This window comes from Zalophus californianus, chromosome 11 (assembly GCF_009762305.2).
Source record: "Zalophus californianus isolate mZalCal1 chromosome 11, mZalCal1.pri.v2, whole genome shotgun sequence".
Lineage (NCBI taxonomy): Eukaryota > Metazoa > Chordata > Mammalia > Carnivora > Otariidae > Zalophus > Zalophus californianus.
The window spans coordinates 11,374,113-11,395,749 of record NC_045605.1 but is presented as its reverse complement, the minus strand read 5'-3'; the positions used below and the strand labels follow the sequence as shown (position 1 = coordinate 11,395,749).

At 36.5% G+C, this 21,637-nt stretch overlaps 1 protein-coding gene across 1 annotated transcript in view; it reads left to right on the top strand.

The window, feature by feature from the left end:
- NXPE1 (neurexophilin and PC-esterase domain family member 1) overlaps window positions 1-20,972 on the top strand; it is a 70,576-nt gene extending 49,604 nt beyond the window's left edge. The window contains 14 exon segments of the mRNA XM_035722839.1: window positions 12,363-12,602; window positions 12,604-12,741; window positions 12,743-12,948; window positions 12,950-13,081; window positions 15,320-15,378; window positions 19,520-19,655; window positions 19,657-19,727; window positions 20,075-20,105; window positions 20,278-20,359; window positions 20,361-20,583; window positions 20,586-20,633; window positions 20,636-20,702; window positions 20,704-20,746; window positions 20,949-20,972. Of these exon segments, the coding sequence (XP_035578732.1) occupies window positions 12,363-12,602; window positions 12,604-12,741; window positions 12,743-12,948; window positions 12,950-13,081; window positions 15,320-15,378; window positions 19,520-19,655; window positions 19,657-19,727; window positions 20,075-20,105; window positions 20,278-20,359; window positions 20,361-20,583; window positions 20,586-20,633; window positions 20,636-20,702; window positions 20,704-20,746; window positions 20,949-20,972 (1,500 nt within the window).
- The last annotated feature ends 665 nt before the right edge of the window (window positions 20,973-21,637 follow it).

Here is a 21,637-nt window from a genome sequence, read left to right as displayed (position 1 = left end):
GTTTATAATTGTTATAGCCTCTTAGAATGATCACTTATCATTACGTTATTCTCCTGTCTTTTGTTACATCCTTTGTTTTAAAATTTATTTGGTCTAGTGGCACCTGCATAGCTCAGTCAGTTGAGCATCTGACTCTTGATTTTGTGTCAGGTCATTATCTCAGGATCCTGGGATTTAGCCCCTCCATCAGCTCCACACTTAGTGGGGAGTTTGCTTGAGGATTCTCTCTCCCTCTGCCCCTCCCCACACCTTGTGCATGCTTGCTCGCTCTCTCTCAAATAAATAAATAAGTCTTTAAATTCTATTTTGTCTAGGTATTCCTACCTCAGCTTCCTCCCCCCTCCACACACACACACACACACACACACACACACACACACACACACTCTCGTTTACATCGAAAATCTTTTTCTATCCCTCTACTTTCAGTCTGTGTGTCTTTAAATATGAAGTGGGTCTCTTTTAGGCAGCATATAGAGCTTCCTTATTTTTTATACATTTAGTAACCCTATGTTTTTTTATTGGAGCATTTAGCCCATTTGCATTTCATGTAATTATTGATAAGTATGTACTTATTGCCAAATGTTTGTTTTCTGGTTGTTTTTGTAGTTCTTCACTGTTTCATTTCTCCCCTTGCTCTCTTCCCTTGTGATGTGATGAATTTCTTTAGTGTTATGCATGGATAACTTTCTCTTTTATATTATAGTTATTTTGCTTTATTGTACTATGTGGTTCATATATAACCCCTATGTATACAGTAATCTATTATAGGTCGTGCTTGCTTAACTTCCAACACATTCTACAAACACCATTTTTACTCCTACCCGTGTTTATGTATAAAACGTATTTTACATCTTCTTTATCCTCATTCTGTTTTAATTATTGAAATATAGTTGACATAAAATGTTATATTAATATCAGATGTACCACAGTGATCAACAATTCTATACATGATGCAGTGCTTCCCATGATAAGAATAGTTACCATCTATTACCATGCAACATTACATTATTCACTATATTCCCTATACAATTTTCTTCATGTAACTTATAATTGGAAATTTGTACATTTTAATCTGCTTCACCTATTTTGCCCATCCACACAGCCCCCACCTCTTTGGCAACCATCAGTTTGTTCTCTGTGCTTATGAATCTGTTTCTGGTTTTGTTTTGTTGTTTAATTCATTGTAAAGTGAAATCATGTGGTATTTCTTTTCCTTTGAGTTATTTTACTCAACATGGGATGGATCTAGGGTGTATTCTATCATGAATGGCAAGATTTCATTATTTTTTATGGCTGAGTTACACTCCATTGTATATACATTTAACACATCTTCCTTATACATTCATCTATTGATGGACACTTGGGTTGCTTCCATACCTTGGTTTATGTAAATAATGTTTCAGTGAATATAGGAGTGCATATATCTTTACAAAGTATGTAATTTTTTTCCTTTGGGTAAATACCCCACAACGAGTTTACAGGATCATATGGTATTTAATTATTTGAGGCACTTCTGTATTGTTTTGTACAGTGGTGGCTGCAGCAATTTACATTTCTACCAACAGTGCACAAAGATTTTTTTTTTTTTGCATTCTCACCAACACTTCTTGTCTTTTTGATGACCGTCTGACAGGTGTAAATTGATATCCGACTGTGGTTTGATTTGCATTTCCCTAATGATTAGCAATGCTGAGCACTTTTTCATGTGTCTGTTGGCCATCTATATGTCTTTTTCAGAAAAAATGTCTACTGGGTCCTCTGCCCATTTTTTTAATCTTTGTGAGGAGTGAGTGTATGAGTTTTTTACATATTTTAGAAATTGACCCCTTTTCAGATAGAGCCTTTACAAATAACTTCTCCAAGTCAGTAGGTTGCTTTGTCTTTTTTCTTGATGATTTCCTTCACTGTGAAAAATCTTTCTGCTTGGTGTAATGCCAATACACCAAGTATTTGCTTGGTTTTGCTTTTGTTTCTCTTGCCTGAGGAGATGTAATTAGAAAATTGTTGCTAATGCTAATATTCAAGAGAATACTGCCTATGTTTTCTTCTAGAAGTTTATGGTTCTAGGCCTCAAATGTAGGTCTTAATATGTTTTGAGTTTATTTTTGTGTGATGTAAGAAAGTGGTCCAGTTTTCCAACACCATTTACTGAGGAGACTGTCTTTTCTCCACTGTACATTTTGTCTCCTGTGTTGTAGACTAACCATATGAGTTTATTTCTATGTTCACTATCCTGTTTCATTCATATATGTGACTATTTTTGTGCCAGTACCATACTGTTTCAATTACTATTATGTTTTCATTATATCTTGAAATTTAGGATTATGATACCTCCAGCTTTGTTTCTCAAGATTGCTTTGGCAATTCAGAGACTTTTATGCTTCCAAAGTACTATTGGTATTTTTGTTGGGATGCCACTGAATCTGTAAATTGTTTCAGGTAGTATGATCAGTTCTCCTGATCCATGAGCATGGTATGTCTTTCCACTTGTGTTGTTTTCAATTTCTTACATAAGTATCTTATAGTTTTCAAAGTATGGATCTTTTTGCCTGCTTGATTTTATTCATTCATACTTTATTCTTTTTTAGGCAGTTGTAAATGGGATTGTCTTAAATCTTTTTCTCCTACTTTGTTATTAGTGTATAGAAACGAAACAGATTCTGAATTTCTATCCTTCAACTTTAATAAATTCATTTATTCTAATGGTTTCCCCCCCCGTGTCTATTTCCTTTATATAGTTATATGTCATCTAGAATTAGTTATGGTTTTACTTCTTCCTTACCAATTTGGATGGATTGTCTTTTTCTTTTCTGATTGATATGAGGACTTCCAATATTCTTTTGAATATAAGTGGTGAGAATGGACATTTGTGTCTTCTTCCTGATCTTGGAGGAAAAGCTTTCACCATTGAGTATGATGTTAGATGTGGGTGTGTCACATATGACCTTTATTATGTTGAGGTATGGTCCCTCTGTACCCGCTTTGTTGAGAATTTTTATTGTGAACGAATGTTGAACTTTGTCAAATGCTTTTTCTGTATCTATTGAGATGATCATATAATTTGTAATGGGTTTGTTGTTGTTCTTAATGTGGTGTATCACATGGATTAACTGTGGATTTTAACTCATCTTTGCATCCCTGGAATAAATCCAACTTGTTCATGGTGTATAATACTTTCAATGTATTACTGAATTCAGCTCATATTTTGTTGAGAATTTTGGCATCTAGGTTTATTAGGGGTATTACATCGATTTGGGATTTTGTAATGTCTTGGGTTTTGGTATCAGAGTAATGCTGGCATCATAGAATAAATTTGGAAGCATTCCTTCCTCTTTTATTTTTTGGAATATTTTGTAAAGGAAGTATTAACCCTTCTTTAACTATTTGATAGAATTAGCCTGTGAAGTCATCTGGTTTTAGATTTTTGTTTTGGGGGAGATTTTTTTAATTACCATTTAAATTTTGCTACTAGTAACCAATCTGATTGTCTCTTTTTTCCTGAGTCTTGGAAGATTGTATTTTTATAGAAAATTTTCCATTCTAGTTTCTCCAATTTTTTGGCATGTAGTTTCTCATAGTAGTCCCTTATACTCCTTTATATTGCTGGAGTGTTGGCTGCTCCTTCTCTTTATGATTTCATTTATTAACGTTCTCTTTTTTCCTGATGAGTCTGGCCAATGGTTTGTCAATTTTATCTTTTTCCAAAGAATCAGCACTTAGTTTATCTTTTCTATTTTTTTTTCAGTCTCTATTTCATTTATTTCAACTGGATTCTTTATTATTTTCTTTCTTCTAACTTTGGGTTTCTCTTTTTTCTTTTTCTAATTCCTTTAGGTATAAGGTTAGATTGAGATTTTTCTTGTTTCTTGCAGTAACTAGGAACTGTTCCATGACTAAAACATTTTGTTTTCATTTCTCTTTGATTTCTTTCTTTACCTATTGGTTATTTAGTAGCATGTTGTTTAGCCTCCGAGGTTTTTCCTTATGTTTCATCAATGTTTTGGTCTGGAAAGATAGTTTATGAGATTTTCAATTTATTGAGAATTACTTCATAGCCTAACATGTGATCTATCCTGGATAATGTTCCACATGCATTTAAAAAGAAAGTGTACTCTTCTGTTTTGGGATGGAACATCCTGTATATATCTCTCTCAAGTCCATCTGGTCTAATTTGTCATACAAAGCCACTGTTTTTTTTTTTTAAATTGACTTCTTGTCTTGATCTATCCATTGATGCTGGGCTGTTATAGTACCCTACTATTATTACTTTATTTAGGTGATTTTACATTTGGTGCATAAATATTTACAACTGTTATATATTCTTGTTGGCTTGATCATTTTATCATGTAATTTTCTTCTACCTCTTGTTACAGTCTTTGTTTTTAAAGTCTATTTTGTCTGACATAAATATTGCTACCCTTTTTGTTCCATTTGCATGGAATATATTTTTCCATTCCTTCATTTTCAGTCTATAGGTGTCTTTAAGTCTGAAATTAGTGTCTTGTAGGTGGCATATAGATGGGTCTTGGTTTTTTTTTTTTTTTTGATTGGGGAATTTTGTTCATTTAAAGTAATCATTGATAGGTATGTATTTATTGCCATTTTGTTAATTATCTTCTGATTGTTTTTGTAGTTCTCTATTCCTTCATTTCTTGGTTTCCTTGTGATTTGAAGACTTTTTTTTTGCTGTTATGTATGGATTCCTTATTTTTTTCTATACCAATTGTAGGTTGTGTTCGGTTATCATAGAGTTCATATATAACCCCAAGTATAGAGCAGTCTATTTTAAGTGGATCGTGATTTAAGTTTGAATACATTTTTTTCTACTTCTCTCCAATTTTTATGTATATGATACCATATCCCTTAACTAGTTATTGTAGATATATAATTTTGCCATTCTTGCTTTTGACCTTCCTTATAGCTCTTTATTTTCCCCTTTAAAAAGTCTTGAACATTTCTTGTAAGGTCAGCGTAGTGGTGATAAACTAGGTCTCCAATTCTGAATGATGTTCATTTTTGTTTGTAGCTGTTTCCCTTTAAGCACAGTGAATATGTCACTCCATTCTGGTCTGCAACATTTCTGCTGAAGAATCAGCTGATACCCTCTGGGAGTTCTTTGTAAGTAACTAGTTGCTTTTCTCTTGCTCTTTTTAAGACACACCCCCCCCTTTTTTTTACATTTTAATTATTATGTGTCTTTGTGTGGACATCTTTCTATTCATCTTGAGATATGTTTCATTCCCCAGTTTGACATTTTCAACTATCATTTTTTTTTTGAGTACACTTTATTCCCTTTTTTCTCTTTTCCAGGGAGCTATAATATGAATGTTACTATGCTTGATACATTGTCCAAAAGATCCCTTAACCTATTCTTTTTTTGTTATTCAGCTTGGGTGCTTTCTATTACCTATCATCTTCCAGATCACTGATTCAGTCTTCATCCTCTAATCTGTTGATTCCTTCTGCTGCATTTTTCATTTCAGTTATTATATTCTACAGCTCAGATTTTTAAATTTTCTCTTTAGTAAATTTCTGAGATCATCCACCCTTTCTTGAGTCCTGTGAGCATCTTTTTGACCATTATTTTGAACTCTTTTTCTGAGGTTTTATCTTATTTGGAACAATTGTATTAGGTTAGGTCAGCTACATCTCCTGGTCTTGAAAGCATCAGCCTTCTGTAGAAGGTGTCCTGGGGGGCACCGGGGTGACTCCTGGAGGGGCTAGATGCAATAGGGGGGGTTAGCTCCCAGCACAGCAGGCTGAGAGGCCTTACCACAACTGCTGTGGCCATGCTGTAGGCAGAGCCGGCTGCCCTCCCCAACCCATAAGGTAGATGGAAGGTGGCTGAACTGGCTCCTGCCAGGCTAGGGTGAGAAAAATGGCACTCCCCAAGAAAGTGCCTATAGATTTCTGCCCCCGCCCCTAGCACATGCCCTAAAATTAGTGAATCTCCTTCATGTATAATCTAGATCTGCTTCAAACTGCTTCTTCTTGGACCATGTGATATAATGTTTGTCCTTCAAGAGAGGAGTCTTTATTTCCTATAGCTCCCTCAGGCTCTCCCAGTGTTAAGCCCTAATGATTTTCAAAGCAGCTTTTTAGTGAAAGGTTCCAGGGCTGTGGGCACTCCTCAGGGAGTAACTCCTCCTCAGGGAGTAACTCAACACCTGTGATGGGGGGTCACCACACTGGGAGTTTAGGTCACAATATATGTGACTGTCTCTTCATGTTTTTAGTTGTGGAGATCTATTCTGCCAGTTACAGGTTATTTTCAGTGCGTTGCATTATATGTAGTTGTTGCTTCAAAGTATCCATGGGAGGAAGTGAGCTCAGGATCCTCTTTTTCTACTATTTTCCAGACCTATAAACATTTTTTAGAAGGCCTGAACAGTTGTGGGCAAGTAGATTGAATCCAAAATACATCCCTCAAAGAATGCTTATGATTAATTGATTCAGGTGCATTTACTCTTCCTTTACTGATACACCTTAAATCTGTCATAACTATGTTAGACTATTAGATATAGGTAAAATATATATTGAAGTAGAACTTTTACTCCCCAAGAAGAGAGGGGAAGACAGTGAAGTAGGAAGATTCTGAGCTCACTTCGTCTCGCAGATACAAGGCTGCAACTCACTCTCAAATATAGAGAAAAAGCAACATCTAAAAAGATAAGATGGGCAGAAATGCAGCCAGGAACGAAACCTACAGTGACCCAGAAGCAGGAGGGATAACACAGGTGTGGAGGTACACTGCAAGGAATGAGGGGTTTAAGTCCCTCACTGAGCACACTCAGTCGTTGGGATCTGCAAGAACATCTGGCTTTGAAAATCAGGAAGAGTAGAGGGCTACAGGAAAGAAGATTGTACTCTTAAAAAGCCCATGCACAATGAGACCATTGAAAAGTGCCTGAGCTACATCGAGGCCATTTGTAAACTAATTTTAAGACATGTGCTCGAGGGACAGGGATCTATAGGACTTTCTGCAGGAGAAGAAATGCTGGCAGGTACTTTTCTTGTACTCCTTCAGCCTGAAACAGGTGGGTGCCATTTTGTCACTTTGCATCTACCCTGCTAGCACCATTCCCCCTGCTCAAGTCTTCCCTGTGGACTTACCGTGGTAGGTGCTCCTGAAAAGAGACTACTGCCTTGCCACATCTAATGGTCAATCCTGTCCAGAACCGGCAGCCCTGCATAATACCACCAAACCTGTGGCAAGTTGTAACCGACCTAATACATAGAAACAAGCACAGAGAGACAAAAATATAGAAGGAATCAACAGTAGATTAGAGGATATAGAACAGATATAGAAGAAACCTCAAGGAGAACATGAAGGATCATATAATTCAAAATATATGAGTTTCAGAAGAAGAAACAGAAACCTTAACTAAAGAAACAATCATTGAAAACTTCCCTAACTAACTTCCAGGATCCACAGAGAGCCCCAATGTGAACCCAAAAAAGGTCCGCACTAGGACACATACTAATTATGACATAAAAATTAAAGAGAATTTTTAAAAGAGCAACAGAACAACACTTACCTACAAGAAAATCCACATAAGGCTACAAGCTGATTCTTGAGCAGAAACTTTGGTATCTTGCAACCAAATATACTCTAACTAGTAAGGTTATCATTCAGAATTGAAGGAGAGATAAAGAGGTTCCCAGATGAACAAAAGTTAGAGTCTAAAACCACTTAAACAGCCATATAAGAAACTTCTTTGAAGGGGAAGGAAAAAATTTCACTGCTATAAGCAAACATATAGAAAGGGCAGATCAAAAATTTACAAAGCTAGTAGTCCTAATACATGAAACATGGAAGAGAGAGTAAAAAAAATGTAGTTTTTAGAATGTGTTTAAACTTAAGCAACAGTCACCTTTATATGGACTGCTATATACATAGGATGTTGTATATAAACATCATGGTAACCACAAATAAAAAACCTATAAAAGAAAGGAATCATGCATGACAAGAAAGGTACAGAATGACTAAACAACTAGAATAAAAATAACAAAATGGCAATAAGCACATACCTATCAATAATTAAATGTAAATAAATTAAACACTCCAATCAGAAGACCTAGGGAGACTAAATGAATTTTTTAAAAACAAAAAGACCCACCTATATGCTGTCTATAAGAGACCCACCTCAGACCTAAAGACACAAACTGAAAATAAAGGACGTGAGGGAAAAAAGGAGCCAGTGCAGCTCTACTAGACTAATAATAGAAAGAAAAGAAAGACTAAGCAATAGACAACAGCATTAAATAATAGAGATGGATCAAACCAGAGGATATATAACAATTATAAATATCTATGCACTTATCATAGGAACACCTGAATCTATAAAGCAAATATTAACAGACATAAAGGAAGAAGCTGTAATACACGAATAGTAGGGAACTTTAACACCCTACTTACATTGAATAGTGGCTTTAAATGACATTAGACCAGGTGAACTTACACTGATATGAACAGAACATTCCATCCACAAATAGTATACACATTCTTTTCAAGTTCACATAAAACACTCTCCAGCATAGATCACATGTAGGAACACAAGTTTCAATGAATTCAAAAATTTTTTCCAAACACAATGGTATGAAACTATAAAAAGACACAAACACATGGAGGCTAAACAAAATGCTACTAAACAACCAAGGGGTTGATGGAGAAAACAAAAAGGAAATAAAAAAACACCAGGACACAAATAAAACTAGAAATACTACGGTCAAAAATCTTTGGGACACAACAAAAACAGTTCTGAGAGGGACGTTTATGGCAATGGAGGCCTACATCAAAAACAAGAAAAATATCAATCTAACACAGCACTTAAAAACAAAACCCAGGGGCACCTGGGTGGCTCAGTTAAGCATCTGCCTTCAGCTCAGGTCATGATCCCAGGGTCCTGGGATTGAGTCCCACATCAGGCTCCCTGCTCAGTAAGGAGCTTGCTTCTCTCTCTCAAATAAATAACTTAAAATAAAATAAAAACCCAAAATTAATAAGAGGAAGGAAATAACAATAGAAAAGATAAATAGCTGGTTATTTGAAAAACCTGATAAACCTTTAGTCAGACACATTAAGAAAAAGAGGACTCAAATAGCATAAATGAAAGACAAAAAATAACCAACAGCACAAAAATAAGGGACTACTGTGAAAAGTTATATGCCATAAAGTTGGGCAACCTAGATGATTTCTTTCCAGAAATCCTGGAAACATACAGTCTTCCAAGATGGAATCAGAAAATTGGAATACTGTTTACTTGTGATGAAATTGAGCTGGTAATCAAAAATTCTCCCAACAAGCAAAAGTCCAGAACCCGATGGATTCACAGAATTCTACCAAACATTTAAAGAGTTAACCGATTCTTCCCAAACTATTCCAAAAAAATAGAAATGGAAGGAAAACTACCAAGTTCATTTTATGAGGCCAGCATTACCTTGATACCAAAATTAGACAAATACACAACAAAAATATAGGCCAATATCCCTGATGAACATAGCTGCAAAAATCCTCAAAATATTTGTAAACCATATCCACAAACAGTAAGAGCTTCATTCACTATGTTTAAGTGAGATTTATTCCAAGGATTATTCAGTACAGCAAGTCATCAATGTGGTATACCACATTAACAAAAATGAATGATCGGGGAGCCTGGGTGGTTCAGTTGATTAAGAGTCTAACTCTTGATTTCAGCTCAGGTCATGATCTCAGCATTGTGAGATGGAGCCCCACATTGGGCTCCATGCTGAGCATGGAGCCTCCTTAAGATTGTTTCTCCCTCTTCCTATGCCCCTCCCCCATCACTTGCACTCTCTTAAAAAAAAAAATCCATATGATCATCTCAATAGATGCAGATAAAGCACTTGACAAAATTCAACATCCGTCCATGATAAAAACAAAGTAGGTTTAGAGGAAATATACTTCAACATAATAAAGGAAATACATGACAAGTTCTCAGCTAATATCACACTCACTGTTGAAAAACTAAAGCCTTTCCTCTAAAATCAGGAACAAGACAAGGATGTCCAGTCTCATCTCTTTTATTCAACATACTACTGGAAGTACTAGCTGCAACAATTAGAGAAGAATAAGAAATAACAGTTATCTAAATTGCTAAGGAAGAAGCAAAACTGCCACTATTTCTAGGTGACATGATACCATATATAGAAACCTTAAAGATTTCAACTACTAAAATAAGTGAATTCATCAAAATTGAGGGTACAAAATTGATATATAGAAATCTGCATATCTATACACTAATAACAAACTAGCAGAAAATTTAATATAATCCTACTTATAATTGCATTAAAAAGAATAAAATACCTAGGAAAAAATTTAACCAAGTGAAAGACCTATACTTGAAAACTATAAGACACTGAGGAAGTAATTAAAGGTGACACAAACATGAAAAGATAAATCATGTTAATGGATTGGAAGAGTATTTTTAAACCATGCATTCTACCCAAAGCAATCTATAGTTTCCATGCAATCCTAATCAAAATACCAATAGTTTTTTTCATAGAACTAGAACATACAATCCTAAAACTTGCATGGAACCACAAAAGTCCCCAAACTGCAAAAGCAATTTTGAGAAAGAACCAAGCTAGAGGTACCAGAATTCCAGATTTCAAGATATATTACAAAGCTACAGTAGTCAGAACAGTATGGTACTGGCACAAATATAAATACATATATCAAGGGAAGAGGATCTAGACCCCAGAAATAAATCTACACTTTCATGGTAAATTAATCTATGAGAAAAGAGGCAAGAGTATACAATGGGGAAAACAGTCTCTTCAATAAACGGTATTGGGAAAACTGGACCACTTTCTTACACCATACACAAAAATAAATTCAAAATGGATTAAAGACCTAACTGTAAGATCTGAAACCATAAAACATCTAAAACAAAACAAGCAAAAACATCTAAAACAAAACAAGCAACATTTTATGGATATGTCTCCTCAGGTAAGGGAAACACAGCAAAAATAAACCACTGAGACTATGTCAAGCCAGAAAGATTTTGCCCAGTGATGGAAACTATCAACAAAATGAAAAGCAACCAATTTAATGGGAGAAGATATTAGCAAATGATATATCCTACAAAGTATTAATATTCAAAATATATAAAGAACTCACACAATACCAAATATGATAATCTAGTTAAAAATGGGCAGAGAGGGGTGCCCAGTTGGCTCAGTCCGTTAAGTGTCTGCCTTCAGCTCAGGTCATGACCCTGGAGTCCTGGGCATAGGGCTCCCTGCTCGTGCACATGCACACACACATGCTCTAATAAAAAAAAAAAAAAAAAATCTTAAAAAAAAATTAAAATTAAAAAAAAATGGGCAAAGAACCTGAATAGACATTTTTCAAAGAAGACATATGGATGGACAGTGGACACAGGAAAAGATGCTCAATATCACTAATCATCAGGGAAATGCAAACCAAAACCACAATGAGATATCACCTCACACCTATCAGAGTAGCTAGTATCAAAAAGACAAGAAATAAGTGTTGACAGAGATGTGAAGCAAAAGGTAGTTTACTGCACTGTTGGTGAAAATATAAATTGGGTGCATCCACTACACAAAACAGTAGGGAGATTCCTTGAAATTTAAAAATAGAAATACTATTCTGTAATTCCACTTCTGGTTATTTACCTGTAAAAAAAAAGAAAACCTTAATTCAAAAAGATGTATGCACCCCTACGTTTATTGAAGCATTATTTACATGACCCAAGATATGGGAGCAACCTAAGTGTCCACCGACTGATGAATGGATAAAGGACATATGATGTACATACAAAAGAGAGTATTACTCAGTCATGAAAAAGAATGAAATCTTGCCATTTGCATCAACATGGATGGAACTAGAGGGTATTATGCTAAATGAATTAAACCAAACAGAGAAAGACAAATATCATATAATTTCATAAACAAATGAGCAAACTATTTATTGCCTTGTGGAGAGGGCAGAGTAAGGATAAGTGAAACAGATAAAGGGGATTAAGAAGTACGATCTTCCAGTTATAAATAAGTCATGGGGATGAAAAGGACAGCTTAGGGAAAATGGTCAATAATACTGTAATGACTTCATGTGTTGACACATGATTATACTGATTTTGGTGAACATTTTGTAATGTAAAGAATGGGTAAATCACTATGTTATATACCTGATGGTAATATAATATTGTATATCAACTACAATTAAAAAATAATTTTTAATTTACAAAATGTTTACATGTCATTCAACATTATCAGAGTTTAAATAACACGATGATAGGTAAATAAACATTCAAATTCATAAGTAAAATGACTTGGTTCATTTCATTATGTCACATACCTTGTAATTTCAGTTTTGGTCTGGTCTAAACTTACCTATCTCCTTCCATCACTGGAATACCTCCATGAAGTCCTCATACCCTAAAATATCACTGAGCCCATTAAAGCCACCAATAGAGACTGAGCAAAGAATAAAGGGAATCATGGAGAAACTAAACCAGCTGATCCCACCCAGACCTTTCACCCACATGAACACCACTACCAGTGCTGCACACAGCACAGCCAACATCCTCCAGCCTTGAGACACCTACTGTAGGGGGAGATCAGCTAGACATCCGACTAGAGGGGAGGGACCACTTGGGATGCAGGAAGGAAAGTAGGTGGTGTTTACCGAGGGCCAGGATGTCGTCCCCATCTCTAAAAGCAGACACTGCAGGAAAGGTGACAGACTTAACACAATGGCACCTACCTTGTCAGGCTCACTCTGTTCTGGGAAGGCCAGGTCTCTGTCCTCCTGATCATCCACCCCAGTGAAGGAGTATCTGCTCTCTGGAGGGCAAGGAACCAAGGCCATGACAGGGTTATTTTCAAAGGTAAATTTGTTAATGGCACCACTCATGTCTTCACTGAATATGGCCTGACCCTAAACTCAAGTGCTGAACTGCGTGAGACCTCAGCACACACCCTGTGAGGCCCTGATTCACATGACCATCCAGAATTGAGAGATTCTTATCTTACTGTCAAGGAATAAAGCCTTTTTCACACATAAATATACTTTTAAACACTCTGAGAAGTTCCCATGGGCAGAGCTATATTGCCCATCTCAATTAATATTGAACATGACATTTTCAGATGCCTCTTCTACTCAAGGTCTGGTGAGACCTGTGACGTGTTTGTGAGATCCCTTTTTATGACTCCCACTGCCAAGATCGGCATTCTCACCAAAATGTTCACTAACAGAGGACTGCCCAAAGTGGAACTCTGTGTTATATGTACTTTTACTTTCCCATTATGATCAGTATTCTCAGATTCAATCATGTCTTTTACTGTAGACCTAGGTTTACAAAATATGTTCAGGGTGAAAGTATTCTGATATGTGTTTAAAATGTTACACCAAAAAAGGATTCTCTGATAAAATGGACATCCATGTGCCTTCATCCCCATGTCCTATTATGTAGATTCCACCTCTTAAGTATCTTTTGCATTCATTCATTTCTCTCCATGCCTAGTACTGCTGAGTTCAGATCATTATCACCTCATTTAGACTACTTGTCATAGCTTCCCTCCCAACAATCCTACCATCTCTAATCCGCTGTCCACAATGCATCCTGAGTAATCTTTCCCAAAAGCCAACTCCTACTGGTCATCTCCAGTTGATCTCAAGATCAGACTCTCCTCAGCATGTGCTGCTCAGGTTGAAGGAGTCCATAGTCACCAAATTGTGATGTAGTGATTCTTAAAAGCCCCCAGTTAACAGGCCTCCACAAACTGGGATATAAGCATATTTCTCTCATCAATCATGGCTGCATCAATTCTATATCTTTCTTCCCTTGCTCACAAACAGATGCTCACTCCTTGGTCTACCAGTTCTCCGTTAAGCTGGAAAACTTCATTGCTTAGAACGAACTATCATGATCTCTTCATGAGCCATTTTGCAAAGGGTAACTCTCTACCACCACAAATGCAGAACCCGTGGGCCAAGCCCTGAGACAATTTATCAGCTCCAGATTCTTTTGCTCCTTTGCTAACTTTAAGTTTCAGAAGCTCAGTCCGATTCCTCTTCCTTTCCATTCTGCTACCATCCATTTTGATCCTGAGGACTCATTTTCCCTAAGCTTGACAACAGAGTGGAATGCTACCTTCTTCCCTTAAGCTTTCAAAAAATATGCCAAGAGGAAGTAAAATATGGATAGCAAATATGGAAAAAATAACATGCATTCCAAATTTCATGTAGCTACCCAAGTGTTGATCTGTAGTCCCTGACTCCCTTCTGAAATAAGTAAAAGCTCAGTTGGGTTTCTGTTCTTTCCCTTTGATCTCTGATGGTGCATCTCACCAAATCTTTTCCTACCCACTAGCCATTCTTATGCCTAAAGTCACAGTAAGGATGAAAATGTGATCTCTTCCTTTTTTCCTGAATTGAACCTGAGAGTCATGTACAGCAGAGAGTTAAGTACCACTTATATTTGTTATACCTGGAACCTGGATCCCCATTCCTCCTACATCCCTTTTACATATACACATACACAGGTTTGAAACAGTGAGTCAAAAGGAGGATAAGAGCTTTGAAGCAGGAAGAGTCATCAGCTGGAGGAAAGAAATGCAAAGTATATTTATTCATGCATCAGACTAAACATGACTTTTTGCCAGCCTCTCTGAAGATATTAGGGAGATAGCCGTGAATCAGGCAAATGCACTACCTTCCTTGATATAGTTCACAATCATCAGAAGGTGAGTTTCTAGGAAAAATAGAAGGTAAGCATAGCAAGAAATGTAAATAAAGCAGCAGGAACCCTGTGGAAAAAGGTCTGCATACTATGCTAAGGAGCCTGAAGTCCTTAAGTAAGTCACTGGGATTTTAAATAGTAATGAATGCAGTTGCATTTGCAATTAGAAAGGGTGTTTAGGCAGCTGTATGGAAGAATGTAGGTGGGATAAAACTGAGACAGCTTGGTTAATTAGAGGCTCACAGTAATCCAAGAAAACTATTACATGAACTTCACTAAGTGATGCAGAAACAATGAAAGAAGAGAACTTGCTTATTAAATATTTTGAATTGAAAATCCCAGGACACACTGATCGCATGGGGCAGATAAGCAGAGTGGCCCTGGACTTCAAGTGCTCTCAGAAAGGTAGACAGTTTTCCAAAATGCTAATCCATATACAATGCCCAATACATACAAAATTCACAACATTTTTCACTCGTAGAAAATTTTAAATTAATTTTTCCTCACAAGCAAAAGACTTCTATTACCTGTATTGTATGGACAGACAGAAGGCTAATTTGTTATCTTATTTTCTGAAGGTTCAGTGTGGGAGTTGAAATGGTGAAACCTCCTAAACTCAAGGACATCTCCAATGTAATAGTAAGTTTGTTCTGTCCTGTGGTGGGTGGTGCTTGGCATGGGTCTTCCAAGAGACATTCTTATGCAGGGGTAAGTTTATCAATATGAATCCTAGTAATCGTGGATTTCCTGGAGCACAATTCCTAGCAGGTATTTGTGATGTCAGTCACTTTGGATTTTAAAGAGAGAAATCAGCTCAAGGAAATTATTTCAATTTCTTTTTATAACAGATTTTTATAGTTGTTTATCCAAAAGGGTAAAGCGTTAGTATTCTACATTCATATTTAAACATGGTAGTCCATCTCCTAGAGTCAGTGATCTGTCTGGGGCACTGTGCAAATGTCTTTGATGGTTACCCACAGCTTCAGAATAGGAACACTTTGGTTTGGTTATCCTAATTCTCTGTTGGCATAACTTCCTAACCTTTAGTTTATGCACTTAGCAATTTTATATGGAGTGTCCTTTTTATTAAATGTGTTTTAGTGGCAAATGCAAAGCCATGTTTCTTATGAAAGAATAATGTTTATACTTGGCTTTAAAATAACTTTCTACAAAGCCTATCTGAGTTTACCAATAACATTCATTTTGAGATTTATTTCAACTAATGATTAATTGCCTAATATTTAGTCATGTATTCTTCAAATGTTTATTAAGGTTCTAATAGGTATGATGAATTACGGGCAAATGGAGAAAAATAAATGTTCAGCAAGGTTGCAATCCGAAAGACATTCAACCTACCAATTCTATGAAGAAAGTAAAAAGGCAAGGGCTTATGTTAAAGTTGATATTTGACTTAGCCCTGAAGGATATCTGTAGACAGAGAATGAAGTGAAAGAGAAAACTCATAAAGATCACGAGTAGGGTTGCCAGGTTTAGCAAATAATCATCAAGGGTATAAGTTAAATTTGAGTAATTTCAAATTGTTTATGCATATTACATAAGATAAAGAGTAAATACTGCATGGAAAATACACTAAGTTATTCCTCATTAGAAATAATTCAAATTTAATTTGGTATCCTGTATTTTTTTTATCTGATAACTCTACTCGTAAGCAAAATCACCATGAACTTTGTTCAGTAGGCCAATGGAGTGAGAGTATTTAGTGGACCATAGCAAAAGAGGAGGCTAGAAAGAAAGGAAGAAACTAAATGACCATGCTGAGAATTTTAGGGTTCATTCAGTAAGCTTTTGAAAGCTACAAAAATCAACTAAGGAAGAGAGTGATATGATCCACTTTGTGCTCTGAAAAGCTATTTCACAAATTTAACAAAATGTGTATGATCTAGGGGCGCCTGGGTGGCTCAGTCCATTGTCTACCTTCAGCTCAGGTCATGATCTTGAGGTCCTGGGACCAAGCCCTGCATCGGACTCCCTGCTCAGCCGGGAGCCTGCTTCTCCGTCTGCCCCTCCACCCTGCCTGTGCTCTCTCTCACTCTATCTCAAATAAATAAATAAAATTTTTAAAAAAATTTAAAAAATTTTAAAATGTGCATGATCTACAGAAAGAGATGTTTAATGTTACTAAGTGATAAACTAAGGGGCTTTTTTCTTCTATTTCTATAAAAGTTGTTGGATGGGATGACTTGATGTTGAAAGGTGTGAAAATGGCTTAAAACAATAAAAATATATCATCTTGCAGTTCTGTGGTTTAGTAGTCAAACATCTGTCTCACTGAGCTAAAATAAAAGTATTGGCAGCACTCTTTTCTGGAGATCAAAGAGCCATGTTAGGGCAGAATCTGCTTCCTTGCCTTTTCCAGCTTCTAGAGGTGCCCTTGTTCCTCCTCACAGCCCCCTCCACCATTTTACAAAGCTACAACAATAGGTCAAGTTCCCACATCACATCCTTCTGACCCACTCTTCTGCCTCCCTCTCCCACTTTTGAGGACACATGAGATTTAGATTGGTCCCACCTGGATCATCCAGGATACTCTCCCATCTCAAAATCCATACCTATGATCATATCTGGAAAGTCCCTTTTGCCAGGGAAGGTAACATATTCACAGGTCCCAGGGATTAGAATGCAGGTATCTTTGGGGGGACATTAGTCTCTCTACTGTAATCTTTAATCAATAAATATAATGGAATCTTATTATTAATATACTGTTAAGTAAGCGTTAATACTAATCATAAGACAATTTGTTATATATCTGATGGTCTTTCAGAGCACTTAGCTTGACACTTGGCAAAATGAATACCTTGACACATAAATATTGTACAAGATATGGTTTACAATAATAAGCTTAAAGGCTCTCTTCTCACCAAAGCATGCCACTATATTATTAGGATGGGTGTATGGATCTTAAGATTCCAGGATAACAAGATCCAGTCATCCAGGGTGCAATGCTATCAAACCTCACAGAAACCCAACCATGTCACACTAAAATTTTAATATAATTATAGGATTATGGAAACTCTCTTTAGCAAACCAGATCACCAGGACTTAGCTATTCCAGGATTACCTGAAAAATTCTTATTTCAGAATTTTCCAATTCTTCCACCATCACTATTTTTCCATTTTGTCCACAGGTTACAAACACAGTACAACCATGTGTATGACTATTCTGTGGATCTAGACAGCCAGGGAATGCAAGGTTTATGGGGGACTAAGCATGGAGAGTAAAGCAGAGACTGGGTGTGGTCTCCCGGTATCCATTCTCCCTTCCCTCGTTGGTAACAAAACACCATTATGTTATCTGGGCCCATGGTCACCCACCTAAAGGCTATAGTCTTCCTTGCAGCTAGTGGTGACCGTAACTATATTTTGGCCAGGATTATGAGTGGAAGTGCTATGGGAAACATCTAGGTCATGCCTTAAGAGTAAAACAACTTGCTCTCCCCTTCCTATTGATTAAACTCTAGATATAATGCTGAGAGATCAAAGAGCCATGTTAGACCATGAGATTGATATCATATGTTAAGAATAGCACCACGGGGTGCCCGGGTGGCTCAGTCGATTGGGTGTCTGCCTTCAGCTCAGGTCATGGTCCCAGGGTCCTGGGATTCAGCCCCGCGTCAGGTTCCCTGCTCAGCGGGGAGCCTGCTTCTCCCTCTCCCTCCACCTCTCCCCCCACCCTCCCACTCATGCACGCTCTAATAAATAAAATCTTAAAAAAAAAAATAGTCCCTTGTGATGATGGTATCATGGGTATAAGCATATGTTCAAATTTACCCAACTGCATACATTAAATACATGTAGTTATTTGTCAGTTATACCTCAGTAAAGCTATAAGAAACTAATAAAGTTAAGATTATCATACCTTCTCCAAAAAAAGAGTGGCAGAACAAGGCAGAAGGAACTGGAGCCCTTGAAACCATGGAACATCATATTGGCCTCGGCCTGCTTACTTTAGGACTGTTATGTGAGGGATAAATAAATTTATATTTTTAAGTCATTATTGTTTGCTTCCTGTCTAATACAGAATATGGTATCAGTACAGAAATGCTATGTAACAAACCTAAAATAGAAGGCATTCACTCAGTGGGGATGGGGAGGGGCATAGTGAGTTAAAAGGAAACTTGATGGGTGAGAAATCTGATGATTTTCATTATGCCATAGCAAAACTTTTGGTGCATTGCTACATATAATGCCTTGGAAGGCAGACATGTGCTAACAGAGCCTGTAATTCTAATGGAACTTGATGTACAATCTCAAAATATTAGTTTGTGTTGTCTGCTGTATGTTACTTTTTGTGAAATCCTATTTTTAAAATAGGATTTCACAAAACTACTCAAACTAGGTATTTTACTGTTTGGGTATTTTTTAAAATATGGGTGTATTATATTTTTAAGCTAGGTTTTAACAAAAATATTCCTATGGAAAAAAATTTCATAGAGAAAATAAAACTGCTTCATTAATGGAACAAAGGTAAGTAGCTTGGTGCAAGGACACCAATTTTTTAGAACACTAATATTCAACTTACAGACAAAGGGCTAACTATGGGAGAAAATGGACAAGAAGGAGTCAAAATGACTCATCTCTCAAATGAATGAGTAGAAGTGGCTAAAACAAAGCTGGTGATCAAAAAATAGTAAGAGGAAGGGAAGGAATTAGGAAATAGGAGTTTGAGGAAGAGAGAAAGAAATCAACAAAGGGAAGGACAAAGAAAGGTTAGATATTTAATTTATGCCAATAAAATCACTTACCACAAGTGTTTCTGTTACTAGAGAGTGAAAAAATAAAAGACAAGTACCAAGTCAGAATGAAGATTCCTGTCCCTGGTAGGTATACTTCAGAAAGAAGGTAGATTACAATATTTTATAACCAGATTCAGATAAATACAATTGAAATAAATGACTGTTTGAAAATTCTTTTACCTCCTGGGAAACTCTACACTGCACCAGTGGATCGAATACTTACCCAAACTTGCAAAAAGTATGTAATTATTTTACATTCTTCAGAAATTCAGGCTGATATTAAAGGACTTTTAATGAGATCTCTATTCTCTCATTTTTGGTTATTTTATTTTCAACTTCATTTAGATTTCTAGATTTGAGCCTTTTAATTTAAAATAAGTTTTATTCCCTTTTTCACAAGAAATGTTCCTTTTTATAAATTCCAATGAAACCTTTACATTTGATATTTCATATGAACAGATAACCTACCCTAAAGTGTAAGATGTTCCAGTCAAAAATAATCTAGATGGATGAGTATTTTAAATGATAGAATATTCTTTTTAAAAATATTAATCATTGCCTTTGAGTTAAAAATTTTTTTATTAGCACTAAACTTTTTTGATCTTCATGGAACTGGAATTTTTTTGAGTATTTATTCATTTGAGAGACAGAGAGCATGAGTGAGGGGGGAAAAGGAGAAGCAGACTCCCCGCTGAGCATAGAGCCTGATCCCAGGACCTTGAGATCATGACCTGGGCCGAAGGTGGACCCTTAACTGACTGAGCCACCCAGGCGCCCCATGCAACTGAAATTTTTAAGAAACATTTGCTTGTGGATGCAGACAGACACATTTAGATTGGGTGGAAAAAACATAGCTACTCTTTTGTCACTCTTTCAGCTCTACTCTGTGCTAGATGAGGGTTATATCCCTCAGGAAATTGACTGGATATCAGGTGACAAAAATGAAAAGATTATCATCACACTTGGCCAGCACTTCAGGCCCTTCCTCATTGACATTTTCATTCACAAGGCCATCAGTGCCTAAAAAGCTTCTCAAGTACTGTTCCTAAAAAGCCCAGCCACTAAAGTAATCTTTAAGACAGAAAACATCAGGGAGACACAGAAAGGTTTGGAAAGTTTCATGGTTATATTAAATATCTTACCATGAGGACATTTTCAAAGATCTCAGTGTGTGTGTCATTGCATATGTGACATGACCATTTGCATATGGCATGAAGTGTCCACCCACATGATCATGTACTTGGAAATCAGATTAACATGTTCTTTAAAAAAAAAAAAAAAGAATTTATTTGAGAGAGAGAGAGAGAGCAAGAGCATGAGTGGGAGAGGGGCAAAGGGAGAAGCAGACCCCCACGGAGCTGGGAGCCTGATGCGGGACTTGATCCCAGGACCCGGGGATCATGACCTGAGCCAAAGGCAGACGCTTAACTGACTGAGCCACCCAGGTGCCCAGATTAACATGTTCTTAAACTACATTTGCTAAAGCATAAATATACAAAATCCCTAGAAACCAATCCCTGCAAATAATTCTACTTGTGTTGTCAGAGAAATTTTATTTTAGAGACAAAGAAAATCAAAATCAAAAGAATCTGTCTGGGCAGGGAGGACATTTAAGAGCAAAGACAAACAACATTGGATGCAAAGCCAGGAGAATAAGACATGAAGAATGACTATACCATCCCTAGAGACTGTCTACATGTGATAATAAATGTTCATATTCCTTAAACAAGTTTGGGTCATAATTTCTGTTACTTGCAGCTGAAAGCATCCTACCTGATAATTAGTAGGGTAAAAGAGAATAAACATGTGATCATCATGTCATCTAACATTTTCTGTAAAGGTCTAGATAGTAAATGTTTTACACTTTGCAGGTCATTCATCTCTGTTACAACTGCTCTGCACTGTAGGGTGAAAGCAGCCATAGACAACATGTAAATGAATCCGTATGGCTATGTTCCAATAAAACTTTATGACACTGAAATTCAAATTTCATATAATTTATTCTTCTTTTGGTTTCCTCCCAGATTTTAAAAAATACAAAAACTAATCTTGAACTTCCAGGGAATATGGCAGAGGAGGAAGGTCCTAGGCTCACCTTGTCCTATGGATACACCCAGAGAACACCCACATCAATATAAATAACTCAGA